The sequence below is a fragment of the Oratosquilla oratoria genome, chromosome 37 (assembly GCF_046742065.1).
Source record: "Oratosquilla oratoria isolate Oo_2021 chromosome 37, ASM4674206v1, whole genome shotgun sequence".
NCBI lineage: Eukaryota > Metazoa > Arthropoda > Malacostraca > Stomatopoda > Squillidae > Oratosquilla > Oratosquilla oratoria.
The window spans coordinates 9,352,124-9,374,623 of NC_134813.1; the positions used below are offsets into that span (position 1 = coordinate 9,352,124).

Genomic DNA, 22,500 nt, shown 5'->3' on the forward strand with positions numbered 1-22,500 from the left:
GTTGATTATTGGAGCTCTCTCCCTTATGTGGATGGATACAAGCATTTTTAATTCCTTTAATTTTGGTACAATGTGCGACTATCCTAGTGTTTTCCACGATAGTCTCCCTATCAATTACAGCTTGGTGGTATTGGAGGTGGTGTTGCTTAATTGCTCCTTGTTGTAAATGTAGGGACAACCGTCTACTCAGTTGGCATGTCGTGAACCCAATGTATGTAGAATTACGGGGTGCGCAGTCCCCAGAAGTACAACGGTATTCATATATAACATTGGTTCTCGATGATATGCCGCCATTACCAGGCAGATTGTTTTTCATAACAAGGGAACAGGTGCGGGGATTGTCGTAGAAAATATTTATTCTTAAATTATCATAATCACCCATTGGCTTACAATTTCTATGTATGATGTCTTTTATCTGTTTCTCATCTTGTCGGTAAGAGCTACAAAAAGTATTCTGATAAAATACAGTAACGGTCTTGGCGTATTTTATCAGAATACTTTTTGTAGCTCTTACCGACAAGATGAGAAACAGATAAAAGACATCATACATAGAAATTGTAAGCCAACGGGTGATTATGTATTTTCCCACCCACGAAATGAGATCTACTGTGAGAAAAATTGAAAATCTCAGTAAGAAGATTAATCAGTGCCAAAATGCTGTCGTGTTTAATACAGTGTATATTAGTGAGAATCTGCGTCCGAAATATACTATATATACAGTATATATGTATGTATATATATATATATATATGTGTGTGTGTGTGTGTGTGTGTGTGTGTGTGTGTGTGTGTGTGTGTGTGTGTGTGTGTGTGTGTGTGTGTGTGTGTGTGTGTGTGTGTGTGTGTGTGTGTGTGCATGTGTGTGTGTATGTATGTGTGTGTGCACGTGTGTGTGTGTGTGTGTGTGTGTGTGTGTGTGTGTGTGTGTGTGTGTGTGTGTGTGTGTGTGTGTGTGTGTGTGTGTATGTATTTACCTACCTAGTTGTATTTTGCGGGAGAAGAGCTATGCTCGTAGTGACCCACAGTTGTATCTTTCCGTATCCAGTTCTTTCTTAAAATCATGTTTAGTTTTAGCACTCACTGTTTCCTCTTTAGATTTATTCCATGTATCTATTACTCTCTGTGGAAAGCTGTTCTTTTTCAAATCTCTTCTGTAACTGTCCTTAAGTTTTTTCTCTTGTCCCCTTGTGTTTCTTGCGTCCCATTTAAGTAGATCATCCCTATCAAGGATTTCCATCCCTTTCATAATTCTATATATGGATATCAAATCCCCTCTTTCTCTTCTTTGCTCCAGAGTTAGTAAGTTTAGTTTGTCCAATATTTGTCCGTATGTCAACTTGCTAAGTGTTGGTGCCATCTTCGTCAATGCTCTTTGAATTATAGCTAGTTTATATTTTGCATTATACTGGGTGTCCATAGTGACGCTGCATATTCTAATTTTGGTCTTGTCAGTGTAACTAGTATTCTCTTTACTACTTCCTCGTCCATGTAGTCAAAGGCCACTTTCATTGATCTTATCAAGTTGTAGGTTTCTCTAACTATTTTGTTTACATGTTTGTTTGGTGTCATGTCGTTTGAGATAATTACTCCTAGTTCTCTTTCTGAGTTTACCTTTGTAACTTTCTTTGTTCCAATTTTGTATTGACTGGATATTCTATTTTTGCTTTTTCCAAATTCCATTATACTACATTTCTTAATGTTGAAATTCACTTCGTTCTTTTTACTCCAATTCCAGACTTTGTCCAGGTCTTCTTGAAAAGATTTGCAATCTTCTTCTTTACTCACTCTCTTCAATAGTTTCGCATCATCTGCAAAGAAGTTTATATAACAGTGAATTCCTTCATCCATGTCGTTTGTATAAACAGCAAACATTATCGGAGCCAACACGGAGCCTTGGGGGACTCCACTTAACATGTTTACCCAATTTGAGTTCTTTTCTCTAAGTACCACTCTCATCTTTCTTCTTTTCAAGAAGTATTTCGTCCATTCCAATAATTTTCCCTATATTCCACCTATTGTTTCAATTTTTCTTAGTAGTTTTTTGTGTGGTACTTTATCAAAACCCTTTTGTAGGTCCAGGAAGGCACAGTCTGCCCAGCCATCTCTTTCTGTGTGTGTGTGTGTGTGTGTGTGTGTGTGTGTGTGTGTGTGTGTGTGTGTGTGTGTGTGTGTGTGTGTGTGTGTGTGTGTGTGTATTTACCTAGTTGTATTTACCTAGTTGTATTTTACGGGAAGGGGAGCTATGCTCGTGGGATCCCGTCTTCATATCTCATTTTATCTAAACTATTTTTAAATTCATGTATTGTTTTTGCACACACCACTTTCTCATCTAACTTGTTCCAACTGTTTATTACTCTGTGAGGAAAGCTGTTCTTTTTCAAGTCTCTTCTATAGCTGTCTTTTTTTATTTTCTTTCCGTGTCCTCTTGTATTTCTGTCATCCCATTTTATCAGATTCTCTCTGTCAGTAATTTCTATGCCTTTCATGATTCTGTAAATAGCTATCAAATCTCCTCTCTCTCTTCTTTGCTCTAGTGTCTGTAGTTCAAGTTTTTCTAGTCTCTCTTCATATGATAGTTTTGAGAGTGTTGGTGCCAGTTTTGTAATTGCTCTTTGTATTCTTTCAATTTTTCTTATACATTTTTTTGTACTTGGTGACCATATCGTTGCTGCATATTCCAATCTTGGTTTTATCAGGGTGATTAGGATTTTCTTCTCCATTTCTTCATCCAGGTATGCAAATGCAACTTTGATTGTTCTTATTATTGTGTGTGTGTGTGTGTATTCACCTCGGATCTGCTGCAGCCTCTTTTCGAGACAGCCAGACACCACCCTACGGCAGTGTGTGTGTGTGTGTGTGTGTGTGTGTGTGTGCGTGTGTGTGTGTGTGTAGAATGAAATCACATAAACACGTGATTCACACTATAAAAAACACTGGGAAAATTAAAAGATTGGTGACCGAACGTTTTTGTCTATTCAAGACATCTTCATAGGTACAATGCATAAAAAGAACAAGGACAATATATACATACAGAAAATAAAATAAAAGGAACATGGAAAGGTCCATTGTAACCACCGACAACTTTTTTAACAATGAGATTATCCCATACTCATATTCATGTTGCCCTCAAAGGTACTTTTGATATAATATGATTCAATAATATTCCTCTCTGTATTTGCCCTGTTCTGATGGCTTATTCTCAATTTAAAATCTTTACCAACTTTGTCAATATATTCAAGATAAGAATCTTTACAAAGGATGCTATAGACACAGCCTTCTCTAACTCCAGGTGATTTTATTCATAAATAGGTTCTTTACCGTGTTATTGTTTTTAAAGACAACTTGAATGCTAAAAGTGCTAAAATATGAGGTAGGCTGATCAAATTATCATGGATGTGATAAAATGTTTTTATTACTGAATTGTCTTTGGGTGAAGCCATTAAAATATTTCTTTGTTATTTCCTATGCCTTGTCAATTACACATTTAGGCTATTTTAATTTACTTCCAAAGTCATATTTTTTTTCTAATTCATTATCTAAAAATCCAGGGCAGCAAACTCTAAAAGCTCCTAAAAACATAGATAAGAAAAATTATATTTTGGTCTTGAGGTGGTGATAAGAATAAAAATTATTATATGATAAGACAATTAGTGGCTTTCCTGTAAACACAACATCTAAAAAGGGCAAACAATTGTTCAGTTCAGTCTCCATAGTGAACTTAATTGACGGTACTAAACTATTTAACTTTATGTATTTTATTTGTTATTTTTATTTATGTATTTTATTTGTTATTTACATTATTATATTTTTTATTTATTATTTTATTATTAACATGATTTTTTTTTTTTTTTTTTTTTTTTGCATCCGACCTAGATATGGATCAAAAGGTCTCCTGTCGGCATGCTCCGCCTTTGTAATCCTTTGTAATCCTTTGTAACATAAAATTGTTCAAAGGTTGGTCATTTGGCCACAATCACAATACATCCTTGGCATTCCTTGGAAGAATATTGGGTAAAATATATCTTTCGAAATCATCCATATACAAATTACTCAAAACTGGAGACAGGGGATTCCCCATTTCCATTCCTAATTTTTGGATATATAATTCACTACTGAATTCAAATTTTGAATCAACTACACATAATTTAATAAGACTGATTATTGTGAGAAGGGAGAGTCGTATTGTAGTATTTTAATTCATCTTCTAAATATCTTAATAAATATAAAACTGAGACCCGAGTGAATAAACTAGTAACGCTATGACTAACAAGTTTAAAATCAAATGTGATATTTTGTCCATGTAAGCCATCAATGAGATCAACATTATTTCTAACACGAGTATAGGAAATATTTCCAACTAGTGGACTTACAATTGACACCAACCATTTTGATAATGTATCGGTTTAGCTGGATTAGTAGCTTTATGGGGTTTATATATATATATACATATATATACAATATATATATATATACATATATATATATATATATATATATATATATATATATATTGATAAGTATCTTAGACAAATTATTTGGATGATGGAGAACATAAACACAGGGGAAGGCTCGGAACCCTAAACACTCTAACGTTTCGTTCGCGTAGAACTTCTTCAGAGAGTGTATGTAGAACTGCAATTGAAGTTTATGTACTAAATCTAATTACCTTTTCGGACACTTGGGAAAGGTCGTTTTTCTGGCGTGTTTTAGAATTAAAATACTAGTTTGTTTAGCTAAATTGATAAACCCTCCTCGATGATTCGATGAATTATTAGTTGAAATATATGCTGATTCAACAATTCTTCTTGTGAATTTATCAGAACCTTTATGTAGTACTTCAGCTTCTCTCCAGTTTAGTAAATGATCGAATTTTTCCGCATGAACTACTAAAGAATTAGATGTCCTATGTGTTTTTATGTCGTTTTTATGTTCATAAATTCTTTTTTCTAATCCTCTTGACGATTCGCCAAAATAAGCCATTGAGCAACTATTGCACGGGATTTTGTATACGACGCTGTTTTCGGAATTGGTTCTCTTTTCGGAAGTCTTTCTTAAATCACCTATCCTCTTGTTAGTTATTTTAGCTATGTTTATACCTGATTTTGTGAAATGTTTGTCTATTATTGGTGACGTTTCTGAGACAGGTACTGATATAAAATTGGCATTATTTTTATCATTTCTCTCTTTCCGCGATTGTAAATATCTATTGCTTTTCTTTTTGTTCTTTTCAACATTCCCTCTGGATATCCAAGTTTGTCAAAAGTTTTCATAATGTAATCAAATTCGCCTTCTAGGTATTCATTACTACAGATTCGTAGTGCCCTGAGAAAAAATCCTATTACTATACTACTCTTTGTCCTATCATCATATGCGGAGAAGTAATGTACTAAATCCTCTTTGTTTGTTTCCTTTCTGTATACTGAGAAAGTTACAGTTTTTCCCACTCGTCGTATTAACGTATCTAGGAAGGGCAATTGTCCGTTTTGTTCCTCTTCTACGGTGAACTGAATATCGCTGTTGACCGCGTTAAGCATTCTCACTTTATTATTTACATTGGTGTTTTCGGGGATGATTGCGAGGACGTCGTCTACATATCTAAACCAGTGTGATCCCCTACCATTGATTCTGATAAAGTTTTCTTTTTCTAATAACTCCATATATAGACAGGCCATCAATGCACTTAAAGGACTATCCATAGCGAGACCTCTATGTTGTTCATATTCGTCACCATTAAAAGTAAACGCACCGAAATTTACGCATAAATCTATCAATTCTATATAATCTTGTTTTCTTATCGGTAGGTCAGTATCGTTCATATCTTTTATTACTCTCTTTACTGCTTGTAACGCACCGTTAGTGGAAATATTTGTATATAACGCCTTGACATCATAGCTTACTAACTTTTTCCCCGTGAAATCTAAATCTTTTAGTCTTGTCAAAAGATCGTTAGAATTTTTCAAATGTGTATTGCTGATCGATCCCATTGCCTGTGATAACGGTTTGGCTAGACATTTCGCTAGTCTGTGGGGTGCACTGCCAACCTCTGAAGTTATGGGTCGCATTGGAATGTTGGGTTTGTGAATTTTTGGAATGCCGCGCATTCTGGGAGGATTGGGGTATTCCTCCAGAAGTCCCATTAATTTCTTTCTTTTTTCAGTTTTATTAAGAATTTTTCTGGCATGTTTTTCGAATTTATCTGCTTCATTCGTTACGAAACCTATATGTTTTTTGCGATTAAAAACGAATGCGTCATCCCCAGAAGATTCAAGAAAGCTTTGATAAATCTAGGCTTAGACAAAGACATAGTAATCACCAATGCAGATAAAGGAGGTGGTATCGTGATCTTATCAAAAGAGGACTATATCAGTAAAATGTTAGAGCTCTTAGATGACGACAATACTGAAGTACTACATAAAGGTTTTGATAAATTCACTAGAAGAATTGTTGAATCAGCATATATTTCAACTAATAATTCATCGAATCATCGAGGAGGGTTTATCAATTTAGCTAAACAAACTAGTATTTTAATTCTAAAACACGCCAGAAAAACGACCTTTCCCAAGTGTCCGAAATGGTAATTAGATTTAGTACATAAACTTCAATTGCAGTTCTACATACACTCTCTGAAGAAGTTCTACGCGAACGAAACGTTAGAGTGTTTAGGGTTCCGAGCCTTCCCCTGTGTTTATGTTCTCCATCAAATAATATATATGTATATATATATATATATATATATATATATATATATATATATATATATATATATATGTGTGTGTGTGTGTGTGTGTGTGTGTGTGTATATATATACACACACACACACATATATTAATCTTTTTTCAACCACATTAACTTTTCACTTTTAATTCCATGTCATCACGATCGAGACTGACAATGCGCTCGACGGAGACATATGCGGAAACTGATACGAAGTGAAGCCAAGGACTCGAACCCCAGCTCAGACGTACCAAAGTGACAGTGACTAACCACTTTGGTACGTCTGAGCTGGGGTTCGAGTCCTTGGGTTCACTCCGTATCAGTTTCCGCATATGTCTCCGTCGAGCGCATTGTCAGTCTCGATCGTGATGACATGGAATTAACAGTGAAAAGTTAATGTGGCTGAAAGATACATATATATTTACATATATATATATATATTTATATATAATATATATATACATACCCGATTTCAGTAAAGCTCAGTTCATAGAACTACGTCAGGAGCTTCAGCTTACAGATTGGGAGGAAAAATTAAACGAAAGGCCTGTAGATCAGATGTGGGAAATATTTCAAAATACGCTCACTAAGATGATTCAAACTTACATTCCTTTTAAGGACAGACGTCCCCCAAATCAGGCTCGCCCAAAGTGGCTCGACAAAGAAACTGAAAAAAGTATTGCTAAAAAGAGACAGGCTTATAAGAAATATAAGTGCTCGGGTGCATCTAATGACTATGAAAGTTATGTATCAATACAGAGAGATTTAAAAAAGACAATAAGAAAAAGAAAACGACAATACGAAATGAACATCGCTGAGAAATCCAAAGAGAATCCCAAAGAATTTTATAGTTACATTAGAGATAAAAAGGTTGTTAGGAATCACATTGGTCCACTATTATCTGCTGACGGTCAACTTGAATATTCAAATGAAGGAATGTGTAATCTCTTAAACAATTATTTTAGCTCGGTATTCGTAAACGAAACACCTCAAAGTGAATTCCAAACTGAAACCTGTGAAAAGTCTGGGGTAAACTTACTCACTACGGTAAATATAACAAAAGAAACAATTAAAAGGTGTATAGACAAACTCAAAGTTAATAAAACACCAGGGCCTGACGGTTGGCATCCAAGAATCTTAAAGGAAATGAAAAATGAGATTGTTGTTCCATTAGAAATTATTTTCAAGAAATCCATCATATCCGGAGATGTCCCAAGAGAATGGAAGCTAGCTAACGTTACTCCCATATTCAAAAAAGGTGACAAAAAGAAACCAAATAACTATAGGCCTATTAGTTTGACTTCGATCGTAGGAAAAATAATGGAAACTATCATCAGAGATGCTATCGAATATCATTTAGAAAGTAACCGTTTGATAAATGATAGCCAACATGGTTTCAGACGGAAACGTTCTTGCGTGACTAACTTACTCGAATTCTACAACACAGTTGTCTCGAATTATGACAAAAGAAACAATATAGATTTAATATATCTAGACTTTGCAAAAGCTTTTGATACCGTCCCACACGAAAGACTACTTACTAAATTAGCTTTGCATGGAATAAGTGGTAGCCTATTAGGTTGGACTAGTAATTGGTTGAAAGGTCGAAAACAGAGAGTTGTTTTAAATGGAAAAACTTCTGGATGGAAAAGTGTTGCAAGTGGAGTTCCTCAGGGTTCCGTTCTTGGGCCACTTCTATTCATAGTATATATAAATGATATAGACCATGGACTAAAATCTACTGTTTCCAAATTTGCTGATGATACAAAACTGTGCGGAGTGGCAAATGATCACTCAAACCAATTAGATATTCAAGAAGATTTAGATAAATTACAGCAATGGTCTGAAAAGTGGCTAATGAAATTTAACACAAGTAAATGCAAGGTAATGCACATAGGTAAAAATAACAGCAAGTACGATTACAAGTTATTTGGAAATTCGTTAACAAAAGTGGATAGTGAAAAAGATCTCGGCGTAATTATCAGTAACGACCTCAAATCATCCAAGCAGTGTATTTCAGCCTCTGAGAAAGCAAATAAGATTCTGGGATTGATTGCGCGATCTTTTGATTTCAAAAGTCCATCACTCATTAACAAGCTATATAAATCGTTAGTTCGTCCACATTTGGAATATGCTGTTTCCGTATGGTCACCGAATCTCATTAAAGACATTGACAGACTGGAAAAAGTACAACGGCGAGCCACAAAACTGATTCCAAATATCAAAAATAAATCATACGAAAATCGACTTAAGCACATGAATCTGTTTTCCCTAAAAAAGCGTAGACTAAGAGGTGACTTGATACAGGTCTTTAAGATTTTAAAGGGAATTGACAACATAAAAAAAAAAACAAATTTTCACATTGAATGAGAATCAGACAAGAAACAATAGTCTCAAACTGTCCGGAAATAGATTCAATTTGGAAGTAGGTAGAAACAACTTTGCCAACCGTGTAGTTAATGAATGGAATAAACTTCCTGCACAGGTAGTGCAATGTAGTTCAGTTCGAAGCTTTAAGAATCATTTAGATAAATACCTAAGTAAGATGCTGTAATTATTATAATTTATGTTATATTATTTGTTTTTGTTTTGTTATAATTTGTCTGTCTGATTTTCATTTATTATTAGTTATATGTCAATTTATTATCATTTACTATTTACCTGTTTGTTTGTTATTCAACTATACCAATGCATTTATTTATGTATTTTAATTGTTATTTACATTGTTATAGTTTTAATTTATTATTAATATTATTTTTTTTTTTTTTTTTTTTTTTTTTTTTTTTTTGCATCCGACCTAGATATGGATCAAAAGGTCTCCTGTCGGCATGCTTTGCCTTTGTAATCCTTTGTAATATATATATATATATATATATATATATATATATATATATATATATATACATATTAGAGAGAGATGGGTTGGGAATAGATTTATTGCCTTATCGTTCCGACCACCTTGGTCTTCTTCAGAGGACTTTTGCATTACATTCAGATCGCAAGGTTTACACTCGTAACGAGAGGGAACCTATCAAATTATGAGTGGTTGGATGTGTCAGGCTTTCCATTTAGGTACAGATTTAATCATCAAGACGCGTTTCAAAAAGAGGAGGAGGAAGTAGGAAGGAGGGGTGAGATGAAGAAGGAAGGAGGGTCAGAAAAGAAAAGGAGGTAGGTAGGAAGAAGAGGAGGGAGATGGAGGTAGGGAGGAGGGGTGAGAGGGGGAAGAAAGGGAAGAGAAGAGGGAGGAGAGGAGATAATGGAGGATGAGAGGAGGAGGAAAAGGAGGAGGGAGAATGTGTGGTTGTGCGTGTATCCTCACAGCATTACCGGATCGGACCTTGTATGAACTCTGAACTCTCATCAGGAAGGTGATAGCTGTCGATCACAATTCCAACATTGATCCAAAACCATGCTGAATAACACACGCACGCACGCACGCACACGCCAAGTTTGACAAATCGAGACGTTGAGACGGTGCCCATCAACACATCGCAATCCCCGATATGATCTGGTAAAAAGGAATCGGGTTAATACACACACATGCTTAAACTGCTTGCTTAAAACAGTCCTTTGTTATCGATGATAACGTAGCTTTATGGATGTTGTTACGAGTAAAATTTTGTGTATGGATAAGTGGAGAATAGTAGCACAAAATCCGTTATCTTCCCTTCACGGTGACTGGCTGGGCGACTCAACTGACATCACAACCCGTTGCGCGTTCGCAGCAGATGCTGCTGCCTCAGGGCGCAAGTGGTCTGACTCAATCCTTTGAATTGTGAGATGATATAACTATAATTTTTCTATACAATGTCTTTTTATGCTTGGCCATAAATTCATTACCCAATCCAGTATATTTCTACTAGGACGCCTATTATAGGCATATAATTGATCAATTTTTGTTATATAAAGTATGATTTATAAGTTATACTACTCAGTAATAAAATTTACTATAAATGCTTATTTTGTTATGATTTCATTATAATTTTCATTTATTTTTACTAATGTTTTTTATGTTGTTATAATTTCATTGTTATTTTAATTCTATTTTTCTAGCCCACACATAGCCCCTTATAACTACGCTTTGGTCAGACTTCTTTTCTACTGACTGATTGTCCACAGCATTTACACGCCAAGCAGTCTTCGTGGTACTATTCCTGAGTGCGCTGTTTCTGCTGTTTGTCGTGGAGGACAAATCTCAATACCTGTTCCAACTAAGTCCATCATCCACGCCTCATTTGACCTCACAACAGGAACCACAGCTTCAAGGTGAGCTCTTCATCTGGAATAAGTGTAATGAGCAAAACAGGTAAAATAGTCCAGTCAATCTATTAGAATTTATGGTCCATGATGGAAATAATTGGAACAGAAATTAAACGTACTGTATGATGTTCCTAATAATTGATTACATTGCATAACAACTGTAGAGAAAAAGAGAAATGGTGGTGCATTATTCAGTCAATCTAGCAGAATTTATGGTCCATGATGGAAATAATTGGAACAGAAGTTAAACGTATTGTATGATGTTCCTAATACTTGATTACATTACATAACAAATGTAGAGAAAACAGAAATGGTGGTGCATAATCCAGTCAATCTAGCAGAATTTATGGTCCATGATGGAAATAATTGGAACAGAAATTAAACCTACTGTATGATATTCCTAATATTTGATTACATTACATAACAAATGTAGAGAAAACAGAAATGGTGGTGCATGGGTAAACATAAACATATTAAACATAAACACCAAGCCGAGTAATAGAATTTCTGACTTTTAGAAAATAGATGTTTCTTGACGTTTGGGAGCCGTAATAGCAATAATTGGGCTACAGAGGTACTCAAGATGCACGAAATAACAATGGACTCCACACCATAGTACTGTCACAACAAACCACTATACATAAACTGGTGGCGAGAAATTATCATGGCGGCGCTAAACGGCTGTACCCGGAAATACGATGATGATGTACACCATTGTTCATATCACAGCATTTCTCACCAGAAACACATAAGCCACATATCAAATTCTATGGTTGGGTGAAACTATAAATTGTCTATACGATGCCGTGTTTTGGGTGGTCCGCCGGGTTTTAGAAGGGACGTAATTGTAGCCGATTTTTAGGTGTCGCCGGGTCTTCGATTGCCGAGTTTGGGACCTTCGACCTGTACTTCAAACGCCTAGTTTTGTAGCTAAAGAGTGATTTTGTTAAGTACTGTGCTCAAAATATTTCTGAATTCAAAATAAAAGACAAAAAAGAAGAATGGAGCGTAGTCGAAAGGCATTTTTTTTTTTATTTCCTTCAAAAACATTTGCCAAATAAAACTAATAAAGAATACTTTTAATTGTATCATCATGCAGCTGAATAAATTAGCTTTTGAATGGTGTATCATAGTTTGAATTTTAATCTATATCAATGCGTTGAAAAGAAAAATACACTTCCTTCAAATAAACATTAGCCAAAAAAAAAAAAAAGCTAACGAAGAATAATTTGGGTTATGCCATCGTGTAGCTAGATAAAGTAGCTTTTGAATGATGTATCATAGTTTGAATTTAAATGCCCTAGATTAAATCCTTTAGATTATTATTATTATTTTTTTTTTTCGATGACGTCCAAAACGCGTCATCAGAACGAGATGGAAGGGTTAAACATGGTAGACACCTCCATGTATACTTGTCTTTCATTCACTGTCCACAAAGGTATCTTCCGACGCCATTCCATTTGTGCACCCATCTCCTTTGCATTCTCCACATGCAGCTGAACATTCCAGGTCATCACAACTAACATCACAGTCGGACGAAAGAAAGAGTTGCGTAAGCGAAACTATATATTTCGATTGCCAACTGCAATCCTCTTCAGTAGTACAAAGTGGAAGGAGGATGCTATCTTAAATAGCAACCTCTTACAAAAGAAAGGGAACTTGGAAAATAATAAACGTCACTACCCCAACCCTATGTGACCTAAGGATAACATGAAGTCGGGTCAGGGGGAGGGGGAAGAAGCTTGTTGACAATATGTTTGGTGATGAATAGTCCTGATATAATGTCTGGGGTCCATTGACCCTTGGGAATATTCATCGTGGGCAGATATTCAATTAATGTGGATTCCACCATTTTCCTTCTAAACCCACAGCTTGATTTATAAATAAGGTCAGATTTCTCCCAGTCCATCCGGTGATAAAATTTATTTACGTGTTGAAACACGGCTGAATTTTCTTGGCCATGCTTAATCGACCTCTTGTGTTCATTCAATCTTGCCCTTAAGTCTCAACCCGTCTGGCCTATGTAAATCTAATCACCGGATGGACTGGTCACCAGCTAACCATGTGTTTTTGGAGGAATAATTTTTGTTTAGTGAGTCGACTAGGGTCTGCAGGTAGTCGATATCCGAGGTGGGGTGACGTTAAAACGATCCTAAGTATAAATTCCTGCAGTCCTGTACCTGTACCTTTGTCCAAATTAGTTCCGAGTCCGAGTCAAGTTCGGTTGCTGGTGTAACTATAAGTCCTGGCTTCGTTGCTACGAAGTTTGTTAGAAAAATATCCGACTATTTTATTTATTTTATTTTCTGTGTATTTATTCGTTTATTTTATATATATATATATATTTTTTTATATTTTATTTAATTGTTTATTTTATTTAGTAGTATTATTTCATGTTTATTTTTATTTTTATTTATTTATTATTTTATTTTATTTTTATTTATTTATTTATTAATTTTTATTTTATTTTTATTATTTCATTTTATTTTATTTTATTTTTCATTCTTTTTATTTTATTTTTATTTATTTATTTATTTTATTTATTTATTTATCTATTTATTTATTTATTTATTTATTTATTATTATTATTATTATTATTTTTTTTTTTTTTTTTTAAATCTGGTGGATTTGAATCAAGCGCGCTTGCATGAGCCGACCTTGAACCTTTGTGCGCATGCTTGAATTTTTTCCTGCCTGTCAGTTGCTGGCAAGTAGCATTTGCGTGAGGTAGTGTGGAGTGCTCTCGGTGGTTTTTTCATTGCAAGGAAAATGACAGAACGACTGGAGCAACGTTGTTGCATCAAATCTTGCCAGAAACTGGGCGACAGCCAGGTGGAAACCATTCGGAAGATTCAGACGGCTTTCGGTGACGATGCTATGGGCATCACACAGATTAATTTGTGGCACAACCTGTTTAAAGACGGCCGCACAACGGTGGAGAGCGAGCCACGCTCCGGTCGGCCATCAACATGTCGAAATGACCAGGTCATTGCCAAAGCGATCGCTGTGGTGATGCGGGACCATCGTGTGACTATCCGAGAAATTGCGGAAGAGGTGGGCATCAGCACTTTTTTGGCACATTCCATTGTGACTGAAGATTTGGCCATGAAGAGAGTGGCGGCGAAATTCGTGCCGAAACTACTGACGGCGGAGCAAAAGCAACTTCGTGTTGAATCTCACAGGACATGCTGGACCCCACAGTGCAGTGACCCCGACTTCATGAATACCATAATCACTAATGACGAGTCCCAGTCGTCACAGTAGAAGCAATGAAAGGCCCCCGAGAGCACTACACACTACCTCATGCAAATGTTACTTGCCAGCAACTGACAGGCAGGAAAAAATTCACGCATGCGCACAAAGGTTCCAAGTCGGCTCATGCAAGCGCGCTTGATTCAAGTCCATCAGGTTTTTGCAAAAATAGATAGATAGATAAATAAATCAATAAAGTCGGATACTTTTCTAACAGACCTCGTATAAGAACTCAACCATAATCGCCGTCTTGTCTGCCCTTCCTGTGTAAAGGCATTAAATAGGAATAGTCAGCGGGGAAGACTTCATTATCATAAATGTCTGGTTTGAGCCATGTCTTTGTCTCTATGATAATGTCTGGGTCAAAAGTCAAAATGATGTGATGAAGGGCGGCTCGATTGTAAGTAATACTGCGAAAGTTTATTATTAGTGTTCTCAGTACTGTTGCGGTTGTGCGTATTATTGAGTTTAGTGATTGTATGGAGGTATTTGTGAGACTACTGATAGGATTTGTGTTTTTTGGGGCTCGACAGTGAAACTGGGGTAATGGACCAAGATTTGGTTCCGTTACAGGGTTGTTCTCCACCCTCTTATCTTGGCACCTCCTGGATGACGGGTCATCCCTGCATCTTGTCCACTGCTCTGGGTCAGAAGCAGTGTCGCAAGACACAGCACATCCACAGCAAGGCCGCTTCATTAAATCGGCGACCCCACTTTCCGTCCCCTCATGCAGAAAAAGAGAAGACGGGGGAGAAATCCCTTCAGGCTGCGTCAAAATTTTCTCACACATACTCCCTCACCCCCCCCCCCCATCCCCCGCCCATTCCCCTCATGGGTCACATCATCCATATACAACCATTCTCCATTCACTCCTGTCTTCTGTCCTCTCCCGTCCATCCTCAAGAGACATTCCCCTCTTCCCCAAAGCCCTTTTTACTCCATCCATCCATCTCATCCTAGGTCGCCCCCTCATGTTCACTCCTTCCACCTCTGCCTTCCACACCTCTTTTACTCGTCTTTCTTCACTCATTCTTTCCATGTATCCAAACCATCTCAATAATTTTTCATCAATCCTATATCCCAGCTCCCTTTCCACATCTGTTCTCCTCCTCACCTCCTCATTTCTCACACTATCCAGCCTAGTAACCCCTATCATATTCCTCAGACTCCTCATCTCAAACACATTTAAATTCCTTCTCTCTTCCTCTCTTATGTTCCATGTTTCTGCCCCGTACAGTGCTGTCGGCACCATCACTCCTTCATACAATCTCCTCTTAGCATCAATTCCCAAATGTCTATTTCTCATTACACTTTTTCATCCACCAAGGCTTCTCTCAATCTACATTCTACCTCCACCTCCACCCCTCCCTTTCCTGCTTCATTCGCACTCAAGCATCTAAAACTATCCTGGTCTATAGAGAATATATATATATATATATATACATATGTATCTGTATATATATATATATATATATATATATATATATATATGCATATATTTATTTATTTATGCTCGTAGTGCGATGGTAGTCGATGAAGGGTTAATAGGGGCAAGGTTGAAATTAAGGAAAGGTGTAGGAGGAGGTCGGAGGGGACACGTCCGACCTCTAGGGCAGCTGCCAAGTTTGTAGTTTTGGGTTCTTATCGGCCATGATTACGAACCCATCCCATTCATTTTGGATCCAAAGTGTTACCCATCCATTATTGGCAATGAAAATATGTACGGGCACTGTGGTAACATAAAGCTGCCGCTTTTGAACAGAATAGTGTCTCTTCTTGCCTTCGCACAAAACAATCTGTAACGTATAGAGTCTAGTCTTTCGTTTATGTCACCACTATACAGACAATTCACTAACTTCTTGCCAGTGATAGCTGTAAATTCTGTCATTGAAATTTGTCTAAGAAAAACATTTGCACACTCTTGCATGTCACTGTCACTTCTTACTTTCCGAAGACCCAAGTCTGTCCCAATACCAAACATACGGAAAGTTGTATCGTATCCAATAATAGCATGCCTTTCTGGCAACAATTTGCATGTATTTTGGCCCAGTTTCCTCTTGACCAAATTGATGTCCCATATTCTCTTCCTTTTCTTTGATATCTGCCATCCCTCTGACCTGAAGAGCAGTGGAGATGCCGTCTGGTTTGGCTGCATACGGTTTACAACACGAGGAGATCGGCATCCTCTCTAATGAGTGTAGTAGAACACTTGAATGCCACATATACTGCCGTCATTGCAGTTAGCACACCTGCACCACCAGGTGTATGGACTGCTTTGATGCAGTCAGCATACGGATGAATTTCTGCTGATCTGTGATACTTCTTTGTTTTCACATACACTCCTTCAGCAAAATTTACTTGCATACCGACCATACCTTTGGACCTTCTGTTATGTGTAATATCTTTTGTAGAATGACATGCTTCATAACTATCAACTGCAACTGTGGGATTTCTGTATTTCTCGTGAGCATAGTCTACATAGCGTGGCAGATGGAACTAAAAGTGACATTCCGCGACCATGGGAAGCACCGTTGAAGGGGACCCCTATCAATCATATAGCCCATATCATCTTCATCTAGGTGAGCTGATATATCTATGTATTGTGCCAATTTCCAAATTGACTCAGTGGGTGAAGGTTTATTGGCTTTGTGAAGAAATCAGTTGCTCTTAAATAAGGATGTTGGAGGAGAACACAGTTCATATTGGAAGATGCTTTCAATATAATCCATAACATCAGGTGCAGCCACTATGAGACGTTGAAAGAGCAGCTGGGAATCCACATCAAGCATTTCACCATCTATCTTTGGCGACACCTTCTGATCAAAGTTTACCACTTTATTTTTTTTTCATGAAAATGTTCTCCTTGGCATTCTATCCCTCCATACTTTTGAGTACCTCTCTGTCACTTCAAGATCTTTATGCCCACCTGTGACAATGTTATGTAGTAATGGGTCTTGTGAAAATAAGTTTCTTTCTCGGAGGAGACCCAGTGGTAAATAGCATGTCATATTTTTTTCTTGCATCTGTGGCTTCTTTGTGTTGTAACTGCTTTGGTTATGGCACGGCGCATCTATTCAAGACATGGGGACACCACTGCCGCCAGTTATGTAACTGCTTTGGGGGGTTACATAAGGGGGGGAGGTTAATATGAGCGAGATAAATTCTCTGCCGGACTTTATTGTCTTTATTAACAATATGATCTGGTTAAATATAACAGGTTACAATTAGGTCCTTTGACCATGATACTCTAAGTGCCGGGCACTGACCTCGGGCATTCACCTGGGCAGATGTCTGCCTTCTGCCAGGTTCGCGACCTGGGCAGATCTGCGTCTGGCAGGCTCTTGACCTGACCAGCTCTGGCGGTCTGGCAGGCTCTGGCGTATCGGCGGCATAACCGTCCGATAATAAAGGGGGTTTAGTGGGTTGTCGTATGTGACACGTGTTAGTTCACAATTCTAGGCATTGGTGTTAGTTCTATATTTATAGGGGTTAGTCGTATGTTTAGTGGATGTGGTTAGACATGGTATGTATATGTTAGCTTACGGGTAATGTAATTTGGGTAGGTATAAGAAGGGGGTTCAAATGGGTTTATTTGGTGACATTAGGCATCTTCGTGTGGCGACATCATGTTTTAATCTGCGTTTTGAAATAGGGAAATATGTGAAGTCTGCAGTATACAAGTCTTGCTCAAGGCGAGTGCCATGTCGCATGTGTGTGGATCATGTACGTGATTGGTGATGGTTAGTAACGGTTACAGTGTTGTTCACTTGTTGCGTAACTTGTTGCAATGAGCTCTTGCATGGTCATATTGACATCGACATACGCAGGCATGGACAGCAGCCACTGGGAACGTTATGCTTCAGATATTCCACGACCACGCGTTAACCCACCAGTAGTCTTCATATTTCTCATTAGTACTTCCTCTATCACCAGATCAGATAAAAGTTCTCCTCAAAATCTGTCGCTTCGTCGTACAACAGGATTATACCCTGCGTTGAAATTGTCATAAATACCTGAATGTTGTATCTGGGGCTGATATATCTGTTGCAAGTGGATGTATACCGATTTGGTATAATGGTTGTGGCTAGCACCAGTGAAATATGGTAACATTGCATCTAGGGTATGCAGTTTTTGGAGAAGAAAGGACAAATGAGAGATTGGGGTGGTGGGAACAAAACGAAGGCGATCTAGGAATTTATTTACTCCAAAGTTTCAACCAACTTGGTCTTCTTCAGAAAGATGTACAGAATTTTTTAACATGGGTTACAATTTATATCACTCCTGTAGGGTACTCGGTCAAGTTACAGCGCCCGGGCGGCGACCAGTTGTCCCGTGCATGACCCGTTTTGTCGCGCCCAGCACGAGGACACTTGCCACCTTTGACAAACAAACAAACCCACCTCTTCCGTTGGTGTTTTCATTGATCCCAGTTTCCTGTACGCTCAGCTTTGATGAACTATCGAAGGTCAGCCACAACTAAGCAGTGGAATTAGCCGCCAATGTGACTTTTTCTGCATTCACTTTTTGGTTAACTCTTGCGAGAACACTATCCAAACACACCACGTCTACAGGCAACTGACCTTTTATCAACTGATCACACCGGTGCATTGCATGACGCAAATCCTCATCTTCGACTGTCACAGGCAGAGGTTTATCAGTATCATCAACTTATTGCAATTGCACATCTGCAGCACTGTCATCCTTTGTAGTCTCTGGGCCAGCACGATTCATTTCTGGAAGAGGAGAGCTAGATGTCTGAGATATAATCATTGAACTTAATACTTAATGCTGCATCTAACAAGACAGTGCTCCCTGATTGCTCTTGCTACTGCTTTGCCACTGATGATGTGGACAATAGCATTTGGTGCATATGCCGATTCAAGCAGCTCAACTATGCCGGTCCTAGACATGATTTTGCCGATGCACCCCAGGAACTCATTACGGTGTGGAAACCCAGAAGACAGAGTGTGAAAGAGCGTAGGTCACTCTTTGTGCTTTCTCCAGCAAGGATCCTCTGAGCTTTCCACCAGAGAACCTGATCAAAAGTGAGGGTTAGATGTATATTCTGGTGCTTGGTTTCAGGAGGCACAAAACAGAGAGTTGAGTATATGCAACTAAGGTTGGTCGGGTCCATATTAATAATTGAGAGGAAAATAATGGATGACTGCCTTGGGTGGATACCATGCGACACTGCTTACATCATTCCTGACCACCCAGTTCTTAATGATCGAAGAGGCCAAGAAACTTTCCAAAGCAGGTCTAACCTTGATATAAGGTCTTCATAGATAGGCAGATGCAGTTTTTCATATGTCAAGGGTGGGGCCTCTGTTTGTTGATTTGTAGAAGTGTATATTGACTGCCGACAGCTGCTACACCCTCTGTTCTAACTGATATCCGGAGGATTCGTTTTCGTGCTTTGGTCATCGGTGTTACATACACATACATACATATACCAAAGGCTTTTCCCCCCTACACGGGGGGTAGCCAAAAAGAAAGAGGCATAGAAACCAGTCCCACCCATTCCATTTCCTATATATTCCCCTCCCCTCCACCCTCCTCCCTCCCTCTTATCTTACCACCTCCTGGATGACGGATCATCCCTGCATCCTGTCCACTGCCCTGGGTCAGAAGCAGTGTCGCAAGGAAAATGTTGCGACCATCCAGTGTAACAATGTTGTTGTCTACATTGTCTGCAACAAACCGGACGATGTGTTTTGATGTGATGTTAGGTATGTAAATACCTTGGAACTTTGCACCAGAGCTCTCGAACCGTTTTACTTCAGGGCACGATGAACAGAATCCCAGAGTACTGAGGTAATTAATGACAAACTTTGATCCGAAGTGGTGGCGCAAAGTCCAGTCAATCTAGCACAATTGATGGTCCATGATGGAAATAACTGGAACAGATATGAAACCCACTGCATGATGTTCCTAATAATTCATTACAATACATAAGAAAAATAGAGAAAAGAGGAAGTGGCGAAATATATTAAACATAAACATAGCATAGAGGTAATGCAGAATGTTGTACTTCAAACGCGTATAGTACAGTTATTATTCATTGTAAAGGGTTGGAATTGGTCCAGTTTTGTAGCTAAAGAGTGATTTTTTATGGTACTGTGCTCAAAACAACTCTAAACCCAAAAGAAAATGCAAAAAGGACAAGCTTAGCCGAAATGCAAAATATATATATATTTTCCTTCAAAAAACAATTACCAAACAAAACGAACACAGATTTGACAATTTACACACACACACACACACACACACACACACACACACACACACACACACACACACACACACACACACACACACACACACACACACACACACACACACACACACACACACACACACATATATATATATATATATATATATATATATATAATATAATTCGTAGCGTATAAATATATATACACGCATGTTTGTGGACCCTGAAATTATATGTGTACACGCTAAAATCATCTCATTCCAATAGTTAGAAATAAAGATTGGGCATTTTCAGGTTTTCGGAAATGGCTTGGCAGCCATATTGGATTTATGCAAACTTGTTAACTTTCCACCATCTCCTTGTTCGTCCACTTTTGATATGTTATTAAGATGGGCATGTAGATTACATTACAAGAAAAATATGTTCCAATTTTTCCATATCAAACTACAGATTGAATGGACTAAAAGCTGAATGGAATGTATTGGTTATGCACAAACCAAGTTGCCAGATACACCAAGTGCATCTAATTTTCACGCGCGACGCATAACGACACTTCTGCAACTTATATATCTTTCTTTTTGCCAGGCAACTATGCTACCGAAGCGGCATAGCACGGGAGGCGGGGTCGCATGATAACGGGGCGGTATTCTGGGGTCATGCACTCTGGACAAAATAATAAAAACCTTTTATTGTTAAGGTGTAGTTGGTGATTTGTTTAGAATATCTGTTTTTATCCATTCTCAAAATATAACCAAACCATCTCATATCAGGTTTTGGCCTGTTCTACATTCTTCTCCAGTCCCATATCTGCATATGTCCTTCCACGAACTGTTATAGTGCACTCTTATCATATTTCGTCATTTCATACAGTCTTCGTTTGACAAAATTACATTCAGAGTACTTTGTGGCTGCCATGTCAACTTTTATCAACACGACGACTTGCTTTATGATCATTGCTCTGGCCAATGCCAAGCAATCTTATTCAGCTGAAGTGCCTGTGTGTAAGTCAGAGTCTCAACCAATAGCCAAAACACTCCTCTTATCCCAAAACTAGTCCGTCAACTTAACAAAACTTCCTAAGATTGGCGAGAACACAAAGTACACCACCGAACTGAAGAAAGTAATGCAACGCTAGGCTAGCGTGTCTGAACCTGGTTCTCAGTTTCATGTCGACATTGGCACATAGCTACAAGACTTTTTGATTTCCGCCCTCCAGTTTTAGATCGTGAAGATCCCGAAGGAATGGAGCAAGGCGTGCGGCAGCTTAGACCCCTGATGAGATCATCTAGGAACCAAATTCTTTGGCCTGAGGACCCAAACTGCAATAAGTAAGTACGGAATTGCTTCCTCTGGAATTAGCCACAATAGCACGCTTACACACAGAATCGACTGAGCTTCCTGAGATGTGTTTTAATTAAAAGAGAGAGTGAATTCATGGTATTCTATCTACCATGTTTGAAAGAGTTCCAGTTGCCATGAAAGTCGTAATGAGACTTTATTTTTCCTAGGAATTTGCAGGAAGAGTTTGTGAGAGTGACTGGGTGGCAGGTTCTAAGACAGCTTTGCACATCGACGCAGCCAGTTGCATGAAACTAATTGCACCTTCCCCATATTCAGTGGTCACACGTTCTTTATCTGCAAATCCACACCACACACCTTTCCCTGGCAACATAGAGACTGCTACTACTTCACATGAAGTCATACAAAACAAGCTTACAATGTTCCTTACAATTACAGCACTTTTAAATTACGTGCGATCGGGGTCATGCATATAGCTGCGTGGTAGCGTTGTCGTGATGAGTGGTTTTCACGATAGTATTCATCGATTAATGATTCATGATGAAAACCATCATGAAAACAACTCCCCTCACGACAACGCTGTCACAATTGCATGATCATCATGGCGTTGTCGTAGAAAACGTTGTGATTGTATAAACCAGTGTTTCTCAAACTTTTTTACACCAGGGCACACCTATGAATTAACCAAAAATTTGTGGTGCAGCGCATCATTGATTCTACTCCCAAAAAAGGAACTAGTTCATCATAAACTCCCAC

At 38.0% G+C, this 22,500-nt stretch overlaps 1 protein-coding gene across 1 annotated transcript in view; it reads left to right on the top strand.

The window, feature by feature from the left end:
* Positions 1 to 22,500, top strand: part of LOC143019307 (sialate:O-sulfotransferase 2-like) — a 36,426-nt gene that overhangs the window by 3,319 nt on the left and 10,607 nt on the right. Inside the window, exons 3-4 of the mRNA XM_076174947.1 lie at positions 10,836 to 10,982; positions 21,662 to 21,773. Of these exons, the coding sequence (XP_076031062.1) occupies positions 10,836 to 10,982; positions 21,662 to 21,773 (259 nt within the window). The remainder of the gene's footprint in view (positions 1 to 10,835; positions 10,983 to 21,661; positions 21,774 to 22,500) is intronic.